At 59.5% G+C, this 10,411-nt stretch overlaps 1 protein-coding gene across 7 annotated transcripts in view; it reads right to left on the bottom strand.

Annotated features, from left to right (window-relative positions):
- Positions 1 to 634: 634 nt before the first annotated feature.
- ZC3H4 (zinc finger CCCH-type containing 4) overlaps positions 635 to 10,411 on the bottom strand; it is a 38,356-nt gene continuing 28,579 nt past the window's right edge. For 3 of the 7 annotated variants that reach the window (XM_027515365.1, XM_027515368.1, XM_027515363.1), the window contains 5 exons: positions 9,363 to 9,727; positions 8,893 to 9,236; positions 5,570 to 5,818; positions 3,033 to 4,478; positions 635 to 2,493 (listed from right to left, as the gene is read on the bottom strand). In XM_027515365.1, the coding sequence (XP_027371166.1) occupies positions 2,393 to 2,493; positions 3,033 to 4,478; positions 5,570 to 5,818; positions 8,893 to 9,236; positions 9,363 to 9,727 (2,505 nt within the window). In that variant the 3' untranslated portion in view covers positions 635 to 2,392. Of the gene's footprint in view, positions 4,479 to 5,569; positions 5,819 to 8,892; positions 9,237 to 9,362; positions 9,728 to 10,411 lie in introns of all 7 variants that reach the window. The other 4 variants (XM_027515367.1, XM_027515364.1, XM_027515369.1 and 1 more) reach the window with 4 other exon arrangements.

The following is a 10,411-nucleotide window of genomic DNA, read 5'->3' as shown; positions in this document are numbered from 1 at the left end:
AGACGTGGCTACCCTCCAGGCCAAGACCTGCTCCCGTCTCTCCCTCGCAGAGCATGACCCCAGGTTAGCAAGAGGGGAATCTCTGGGTCCACTAAAACCCACAGCTGTGCAGGCTGGAAGTCCAAGGTCAAGCGGCAGCAGACTCAGTGTTGGGCGAACACCCTCTTGCTGGATGGCTGTCTTCACGCCACACCTTCACACAATGGAAGGGGTGAGGATACTCTGTGGGTTTTTTTTTAAATGGCACTAATAACTTTCACAAAGGCTTCATCCTCCTGACCTCCCAAAGGCCCCACCTCCAAACCCCATTGTCTTGGGCAAACAGATTTCCACAGGGGAATTTTGAGGCGACACAAATGTTCAATCTACAGCAGTCAGGACCCCTGTTTAAGCCAGCCCCATGGTCCTGAGGTCAGCCCTGGCCTCTTCTGTGATCCGCGTGGGTCGCCGGTGTCCAGAGCTGGAGCCGGGGGAAGCGGAGGCGGTCTGGAGGTGCCATCCCCACAGCGTCACTGCGACCGCCACCCAGGGACTGACTGGCCACTGAGGACAGACCCTGGTTGCAAGGCTGCGCCCCCCACCCCCTTGTCATCTCTGGGGCAAAGGGTGCTGGGGGCAGCACAGAGAAACAAGATCCGTAGATTAGTTGTTTTTTTTTTTAAAATAACTGCATCCTTTAATGGCAGTAATACAATTATTGGATTAAGAGACCACAGGAGAAAGGACAGGTGGTGTTTCTGGAAGACAGATACGGAGTACAAAAAGGGGGCGGAATAGAGTCATGCGACGATCATTGTAAAAATACAGTACGTTATATACATATTTGCACCGTCAACTTTCAACTCTGAAATAGTATTTACACTTTTGTTACAATCCTGGTTAGAGAACAATTTATTTTTTTTCTTTAAAAGCTCGGCCTGATGGCAAATGAAAATTTTGGGTGAATTCATAGTCCCATGAGGTTCTTAGGCTGAATGTTCCAAGAGGAGGGTTCCAGCTTCTATTTCATCCACAGATTTCAGTTTTAAAAAAGTATTTCATTTTGCTTCTACAAAAGAAAATTCTCAAAGGAGGGGAAAAAAAAACCAAACAACCCAACACCCAACCACAGCCACACTGCGTATTCTTTCTTATATTACAAACACCAGGGGCTGCAGCCCTCTGCTTCGAAGCCAACACTGGTGGCTGAAGAAAAATCTCATTAATGATTGTTAAAAAAAAAAAACAGAAAAAGACACAAAGACAAACCAAATCCCCCTGATCATGGTGCTCTGACCCTGTGGGGGTGCCTCCCCAGCCCTTGCTTCTGGCACCAGACTCTATGACTGTTCCTTTTCTGGGGAGGGGGTGTGGGACCTTCTTTAACCTCCCACCCCAGGGAGGTGGGAGGGGCAACCCTCTGGCTGGCTGGGACACCAGGCTTCCTCATTATTAGCAGGAAGTCAGCGCCCTTAAGCGAGGTGGCCGAGATGGCAGGATGAGGAGCGAGGCAGGAGAGAGTGGGCATGTGTGGGAACACAGGCCGTGTCCAGCTCCTGAGGTCACGGTGTGGGCCTCTTCTGGGCTCTGTGGACAGGAGAGGAGCTCAGCCAGGGTCCTGGGGGCGGTGGGGAGCCCAGGGCAGCCCTTTCGGCTCCCTTCCCGGCTCAGCCGGATGGATGAGAAGAGCAGGTCGCGGGCTGTGGGGTCCTTGCCCCGCTCACAGCAGGGGACCGGTCACCCTCCTGGCCCTGGCCAGCTTCCCACCGTGTCCTCAGGCCCACTTCCTGGACGTGGCCATAAAGCCAACACTGCACATGCCTCTGAACCCATGCCCCCTTTGGCTTGAAAGAAAACCAAACACACCAAAACCATGGGCCCTGAAGGTACACTATGAGGGGTATGGAGAGAGGGCGATGCTTTGCCGACCACCACCCCGGCTCCCTCCGTCGGGAGCATGGTGGCACGGCCACGCACGGATCCTTGAGCTGTCCCCAGAGGGGCTGGGGCCGGCACACTGGGCACGTGGCTCTGCCTTCCAGGGCCCAGGACAGAGCCTGGCATGCGGGGAGAAAGGAATGTCCACAAGACAGGGGCTAATACTGACGGAGAGCACACGGTCTGCGGGGCCGCCGCCCCGCACCAGCCCTGGCGACTCCAGGTCCATCTCTCACCCCGGAGTCTTCTGCCGCAGGCTGGCGGGCGTGGGTTCACAGGTGAACTCTGGACAGAGGGGGGCGGGGGCAGGGGGGCCCTGCAGGTGAATCCAGACGAGACAGCAGTGGGAAAGGACTTTGTTTCTCCTGGCCCAGGCAGCTTCCAAAGGCTCTTCTTTCTTGATACTTCCTCGCTTCCACTGGCCCCTGAAGCGGGTCATCATGGCCTGCACGCTGCAGAGGAGACGCAGAAATGCCTAGACCTGCTTCCCCGCGGGGCCTGCCCGCCATCTCGGCTCCAGCTCTTCTTGTTCATGCAACACTTCGTGCCTTCTTGACGCCTGCTGCTCCCTTCGTCCTGGGGGTGGGGTTGGGGGGGGTGGGGGTGGCAGCAGGAGGAGGGGCCCAGCTTTGCCCAGAAAACCCACCAGACCCCCAGCCGCCAGACTGGAGCCCCAGCCTTTAAGGGAGTCCCTGAAAATTGGGCCCGGCCAGGCCAGGCGGAGTGCCAGCTGGGCTGAGGCCCAGGGGACTCACGACTGCTCACATGCACGTGGAGGTTTTGTTGGCGGGCACCTAGCAGCCCCGCAGCACTGACCAGAAGTTAAAGATGGTTATATACAATTCATATGTTTTAAAGAAGATACTACTTAAAAAAAAAAACAAGATAGAGAGAGGAAAAAAGAAAACAGAATAGGAAGAAAGAAAAGAAAGAACACCCAAACCCCCTCCCCCCTCCCCCCAAGCCCCAACTCTGGTCACTGCCCTTAAATATTGCCCTGGGAAGGGTGGGGTGTGGGGAGCGCTGGACTCCGGCTTAACACTACTGGCAGAAAGGGGAGGCGGTGGGGTCGAAGCCTTTAAACACATCTTTCAGGGACCCAGCGTCCTGCTCACCCTCTTGGGCTGGGCTGTTGCCAGCAAATGGGCTTCCGGAGCCCGTCTTGGGTGCCGGTTTCACGGTCCCGAAGAGGGTGGGCACGGGCAGGTTGTGCACGCCGGGCTGGGGCAGGCTGCCCTCTGCTGATGGGGCACCCACAGCGGCAGCGGGGGCCGCGGCGGCCTTGGGCCGGGGCCGGTTGTAACTGTTGTATCTGTCCGTGGCCGTGGCCCCGTCGGCCCCGGGCTTCCCGGACTCGGGCTGTTCCAGGGCGGACTTGCGGACAAACGGGGGCTCCTTGGCCTTGGCGGCAGCAGAGCTCCTGCCATTGCCCTCAGGGCCCTTGGGTTGGGCGCCCGTGTCGGCGGCCGGCTCCGCGGCTTTGCCCCCCGCGTTGGGAGTCCTGGGGTCGTAGAGGCTGATGCCGCTCAGCACGCTGCTCTGGCCGCCCCCGCCGCCCTGGCCCAGGCCGCCGGCTGCCAGCACACGGGGGTCGTAGGGGGCGGTGGCTGGCGGGGAGGACTCCCCGCTGGGGCTGGCAGCTGGAGAGGGCACCTCGGCGGGGCCAGGTTTGGCTGCCCGGGAGGAGGCAGTGGCGGAGTCTGTGGGTTTCTGCAGCCGGGGGTCGGTAGGCGTCTTCCGCACTCGGGGGTCACTGGGCTTGTCGCCGGAGCCAGGGGTGGCCAAGGGGCCGGTGACGTTGACAGTCTTGAGAATGCGCGAGAGGAGCTCAAAGTCAGGCAGGCTGGAGCCGGCCGCACCAGCATCTGCAGAGTTGCCCGCGCGCTGCCGGGAGTTGGGGGGCCCCGAGGCGGCGGCGCGGTGTAGCCTGGGATCCAGCGCCGGCAGGGACTGCAGGGCGGCGGGCACGGGGGGCGCCGCCTCCTGCTTGGGCAGGGGCAGCGGGATCAGGTCCTCAGGGCTCCAGAGCACAGTGCGGGCGAAGCTGGGCCGGCTCAGGGTCACGTCCTTCTTGATGTGGCTGAATTGCTGCAGCTGTGACCGTGGGTCCCGCAGCGGGTGCCCAGGGAGCGGCTCCAGGGGAATGTTGACGGCCTTCTCCCGCAGGGCTCGCTCCCCTTCCTCTTCTTCCGCCGGGGGTGGCCCAGACCCCTTGGAGCCCCCGGGACCGGCAGGGCTGGAATGCAAGCCACCGTCGGGCTTGGAGCTGGGTAGGGAGCGAGCCAGTCGCGGGTCAGAGGGTCCGGTGTCACCTGGGCCTGACCCACTGGAAGCCTCGGCATGGCGAGAAAGCCTGGGGTCCCGGCTGAGGCGGGGGTCGGCCAGTCGGCCTCCTGTGGGGTGTCCCTTCTGGAGGCGGGGATCCCCCAGCCCACTGCCGCTCAGCTCTCCAACAGAAGCCTGGGGCCGGCTGGACGTCTGCTGCCTCAGCGTCTTCAGGATGGAGGTGACACTGCTCCCACCTTCATCCTCATCGCTTGAGTACCAGTTTCCAGTGTCACCTGCGAGCAAGCAGACAGGCGCAGGGAGATGGTGAGTGGTCACCATACTCGCCACCAGCCCTCTTGGATCCCACAGTAGCCTGCTCCCCACCTCTTATCTCTCAGAACCTCTATTTCTCTCGCTTAAAACACCTGCTGCTCACCCTCCCCACCACCACAGAATGGCACGAAGAGCCAGGGAGCTCAGGCCAAGCACGGAGCCTGGCAGGTCTCTGTCTATTGTGGACGGACCCTTCCCTGTGTATCGGCACCGAGCTAAGGACTTTGCCTTATTTGCCACAACCACCCAGGATACAGCGTTGTCACCACGCCCATTTGACAGATGAGAAAACAGAGGCACCGACACAGCACCCCGAGATCGGGGACAAAGCCAGGCCTGAGCTCAGACTCCCGAGCCCCAGGCTCCGGCGCTGCCTTCTCACCTGGGTAGACTCAGACCCTGCCACGGCAGACCCTGCTCTGGGTGCCCGTGAGCAGCAGCCGCTGCCTGGGCTCTCAGTGAGCTTGGGCTCCCAGACCCCTCACAGTGCTCCCGCACCCCAGGGCAGGCAGTCACCAGCTGTTAAGAGGCGGGGCCAGGTGAGCAGACGCAGAAGCTGGCCCGTGTCCAGCCTCCTCGGCAGGTGCAGTCGGAGACCCCGGGGAGGGGACTGTCCCGTTCTCACTGCCCCACTTGCTCCCCGGCTCCTGGCTGCACGCTCCAGATGCCTTTTCTGTCTGCCCCATTCCCCCCAGGGCGGATGCCACCAGGGCACCACTCAGCCCCACAAGACTCGGCAGCTGAGGTGGGGACTGTTACTGGTTTGGTCAGTGACTGGCTTTCATCTCTGGGCTTCCCAAGGACACAGTCTGGGGAGCAGGGGCTGAGTGTCTCCCTCCAGCCTCCTCTGCGAGGGTGCGGTCTCCTCCAGGGACCAGCCCACTGCCCTCCTCCACGGGACCAGGGTCTCGCCCTTGTCTGCAGGGGTCCTCCCGGCCACAGGCTCCTGTCCGACGCAGACCCCAGACCTAGGCACGCCCCACCACTCCCCGCAGGGTGGCCACGGCCCGCGCCCATCGGGGAGAGCCCTGCCCCGGGGGAGGACACGTGCCTTCCTCATTCTCCCGGTCCTGCTTGCTGCTCTCAGCCAGCCTCCTCGCTCTCTCCTCCTCCTGCTGCTTCTGCTGGATCCTCAGGTACAGGGCCCTCTGGGCCGAGGGCAGGAAGTCGGGGACACCGGCGCCCGGCTTCGGCCGGCCTGGGGGCCCTCCCTCAGAGAAGCTGTCTGGCTCCAGAGGGTGCTCGGGGAAGAGGTGCTCCCCAGGCTCCCCCGGCAGCTCTTCGTAGTGCCCGTAGTCCTCTGTGGCAGGGAAGAACCGAGCGTTCACGTCGGGAAGGGCCGTGCGGCACCAACTCCGACCCACCCGTGCCCTCAGCTGGAAAACCACCCCTGATGGCGATGGGTGAGAATGCACAGCCCACGCCCTCCTACCCTTCCCGGGAGGGGCCCTAGCAGTAGGGGACGGAGCAGCCAAAGGGGGAGGGGGAGGTCCCAACTAGGACGCAGCCACTGAGAATGGGATTCACGGTGAGGTTTAGTGACATGGGCAAATGCTCATGAGGTGAGAACAGGACGGAACGGCGTACGAATGTTTATAAAACGCAAAGAAAAGGCTTTGAAAAGACAGACGGAGAACAGGCCCTCTGGGAATGAGAGCGGGGGGAATGAGATTGGGGGAGGGGGTTGAGGCATCGTTCACTTTTTTACTCCACTCATTTCCCATCTGTTTTAAATACTTTTGATGAGCATTAATCTTATAGTCTCTTTAAATAAATAAATAAAGAAAAACACTCAATCTCACAGTAAGCTCATAATATGAGTTCAATCACAGTAAACAAAGACCCATAAAGAAAAGAAGAAAATACACCAAAACGTTGCTATGGCTACAAGTCCACCCAGAGGCTGCCGGGCGATTCCTTCTCCTTCCACAAATGTTTCTGGGCAGCTGCTACGTTTAAGGGAACGGGATGGGTGGGGGTGTTTCTCCAGCACAGCATCTAGGAAGCACCAGGTGGAAGGGCTTGCCATCTCTCCTGAAGGGTGGGCAGCGTCCGGCACTAGCCGCCTCCCTTCGCAAATGCTAAAGATAGAGCCAAGGATGAAGGGAACAGCATGTGGAGGTCTGTGACGAAGCGCCTAGAGACTGTGTGTGTGTGTGTGTGTGTGTTGGAGACAGTGTCCAGTGAGCACTGCCCACAGGCCATTCTGCAATGATGAAATTGCCCCGAACTGCACCTACTGAGTGCAGCGCCCCTACTGAGCAGCTGAAATGCGGCCAGCTCTACCAAGAAAGGGAGTCCGTAATTTAAGCTAAAGTTCCAGGAGTCAAACGCTTAAATCTTTTTAGAAAGATAAACACTTCCTGCTGCTGCTGCTAAGTCGCTTCATTCGAGTCTGACTCTGTGTGACCCCAAAGACGGCAGCCCACCAGGCTCCCCCGTCCCTGGGATTCTCCAGGAAAGAACACTGGAGTGGGTTGCCATTGCCTTCTCCAATGCAGGAAAGTGAAGTCGCTCAGTCGTGTCCGACTCTTCACGACCCCATGGACTGCAGCCTACCAGGCTCCTCTGCCCATGGGAGTTTCCAGGCAAGAGTACTGGAGTCGGTTGCCATTGCCTTCTCCGAAATACTTCCTATGTAATCGTATAAAGCAAAATGTGAAAAGCCACTTTCTTCCAGCCTCTGAAGTTCAGAACATGGGAACTCAGTGTGCCAGGCTGCTCTGGGCCACAGCCTCACTCCTTAAACAACAGTCCCACCCAGCCCCCCTGTAGCTGATGGTTTTACAACGCTGAATACCATTAAAGGCAACTGAACGGCACAAAAAGGGTAGATTTCACAATATGGGCATTTGAGTCAATTACGCCAGAGATATCATCACCAGCTGGACAGACTTTTTGCTTCCCCACCTGGACCTTCACGCATCTCACATCCATTGTTTAAAGGGGGAGGAGACCCTTTCGGTCAGGGTCACCTGCTTTTCTCATGTGAGAGCGTGTCACTGTCCTGGCGCCCTGCCCACACACCTGTTTTTATGTCTCCACATACTAGACGCCAGCGTAAACTCTACCCCGACCTCCAGCCTGGTCAGCTCCCTGATGCCCGTCGTCGACTCCACGTGGTGTTAAATGGGCACCTCGTGCTTTCGGCAGCCAAAGCGCAAGTGCTGCCCTCCTTCCTCCCAACCTGGCTCTCTGCAGCATCTCCAGCCCCAGGGACAGCGTGGGGCACCTGCCCAAAGACTCTGCCCCCCACAGGCATCCCCACCCAACCCTGCTGCCTTGGCCCCTTGGCCCCATGGTGCTTCCACACCCAGCCCTGCTGACTCCCAGTCACCCTGGGTGCCCCTTGCCTCACATCTGCCCAGGGTGACTCCAGGGCAGCCTGCAAGCTTCCCAGACTCCCCTCCATGCTATGAGCACCCATGGCCCCCGTGCTCCTCTGCTATCCCCATCCTTCCACCGAGCACACCTCACCATGGCCCACAGAGTCTCGTGTGCTTCTTTCCCCTGTCCTCCTGTCCCAAGCCACACGAACACCTGGGGAGTCCACCAACAAGGTGACTGGCTGGAACCTCTACCTGCTGCGGCTCCCCCCAAGCCAAGCCTTCCTCCCGCTTCACATCCCTCTCCCATTTGCTTCTCACTTACACCTCGGACAGGCGGTGTCACACCAGAGGACAGCCGCCCCCAGCCCGCCTCCACCCGTCACCCGTCGCCCCACTTTACTTCCAGCAATGACCGACGCCGACATGAGTGGCATGCTTATTGACAAGTTTCCTGTCTGCTTCTCACCACTGAAATGCCGTCCAGGCCTGCTCTGACCCCAGGCCTGGAAGCACGCCTGGCCCCCTGGACACCTCTCATCCTCCTAGAGGCTACACACCGTCTCCTGTCAAGCAGCACTGTCATCCAAGCACCCTGACAGCCGGACCTTTAGGTTGTTAACAACACATGTTCTCATTTTAGCAAGAAAGGAAGGAAAAGAGGAAGGAAGATGGTCAGTGTGGCAACAGAACGAGCACAGTCGAAAGGGAGCTCCAAGCCAAGAACCACCAGAAGCAGGCCACTGGCGGAGGGCACCTCAGCCATCAAGTTTACACCATTTGGCATCCACCCCCTAACTTCCCACACTCCCAGTCCACACACACCCAGCAAACTTACAAGAAACTAAGTTATAGTGATGATAACATCCCGCCCAGACTCAACAGGGTGGTGAATCCTACATCACTGAAAAGGTTCAGCCACTTATGGAACAGAGATGGAATTGGATTTATGTTTTCAAAGACTCAGACCAAGGAAGGAAACCCCAATATTCCTGACTACATTCCACTGTGCAGGCCCCAGTCGGCCCCCACCCTGAGCCCCGCATACCTGCGTCCCCAATGAGTCCCGGCTCCATCTCCATGCCCTCCTGCTGCTGGTAGAAGTTTTCATAGAAGTTCTGGGCTGGTGGGATGGGGGGCATCATTCCAGAATGCGGGGAGTCTCCGGGACCGTAGGGCATCATAGGAGGGCCGCCGGGGCCCATGGGTGGGCCGGGGTTCATGCCAGGGCCCATCGGCATATCTGGGTGCATGTCGGGGTGCATGTCAGGGTGCATATCTGGGTGCATGTCGGGGTGCATGTCAGGATGCATCGGGCCCCCCATCGGCCCTGGGGGTCCCATGTTGGGCCCAGGGCCCATTGGCCCAGGGGGTCCTCCGGGTCCAGGGAACCTGGAAGGAGACAATGGTGCCTGTGAGAGAGGCTGCAGAGAAAGGCGGAACCTGCAGCCTGAGGAGGGCTCTGACCAGGCTCTGAAGGCTCCAGAGATACCACATGCTGGCCAGCTGGGCACTCACCTTACGCCCAGCTTCTCAGCCAGCTGCCCTGTGGGCCGCACCACGATCTCAAACAAGGAGGGGATCTTCTTATTGTACATGTCCTGCTGCTGCTGCAGCTGCTGTGGGGACAGCGGCTCGTGCGCTGGCAGGGGCATCTGAGGGGGTCCGGGGGGCGGGGGTGGGGGAGGGGGTGGGGGCGGGGGGCCACCCTGCATGGGCCGGCCATTCGGAGATGTGGGGGCCGGGGGGCCGGGCGGGCGGGGCGGGGTGGGCAGGAGGCCCACGCCGGGGGGCGGCTTGGGCAGGGGGTTGATGCCCTGCTTCTTCAGCTCCTCCACCTCCTTCTCATCCTCGGCGCCCGCCTCCGCATCGTCCGCCAGCATCTGCAAGCAAGGACAAAGGCGTCTGCGAGTCATGATGGGGAGGGGCAGGTGGTAATGTAACCCTCCAGGGCTGAGACCTGAATTCTCCAAGCAAAGTGCTTCTGCCCCCCCGAGACCCTTATAGCATAAGGCCACCGACCACGAAACCTCTCGGGAACAGAAATCATCGCCCCCGTACCACCTACGCATCCACTCCTGGTGACCGGCTAATAGGGCAGCCATTCTTATTCTGCCGCAAAATATATGCAACATACCATGCACTATTTCACCATTTCCAGGTCGACAATTCAGACATCAAGTACATTCTCAATGTTGTACAATTGCCACGATTATCAAGATCTGTCACCTCAGAGAAAACGCCACGCCCTCAAGCAAGCGGCCACCCCCAACTCCCCGCCTCAGAAGACACCACGCCCACCAAGCGGCCACTCCCCCAGAAGATGCCACACCCATCAAAAGGCCACTCCCACAGAAGACGCCACGCCCGTCAAGCGGCCACTCACCACTATCCCCCAGAAGACGCCATGCCCATCAAGAAACCACGCCCACAAAAGACGCCATGTTGTCAAGCAGCCACTCACCACTCTCCCCTCAGAAGATGCCACGCCAACCAACTGGCCACTCCCCCAGAAGACGCCATGTTGTCAAGCGGCCACTCACCTCTCTCCCCTCAGAAGATGCCAC

The sequence above is a fragment of the Bos indicus x Bos taurus genome, chromosome 18 (genome assembly GCF_003369695.1).
Source record: "Bos indicus x Bos taurus breed Angus x Brahman F1 hybrid chromosome 18, Bos_hybrid_MaternalHap_v2.0, whole genome shotgun sequence".
NCBI lineage: Eukaryota > Metazoa > Chordata > Mammalia > Artiodactyla > Bovidae > Bos > Bos indicus x Bos taurus.
Note: the sequence above shows the minus strand (reverse complement) of the source record. Positions and strands in the feature narration are given on the sequence as shown.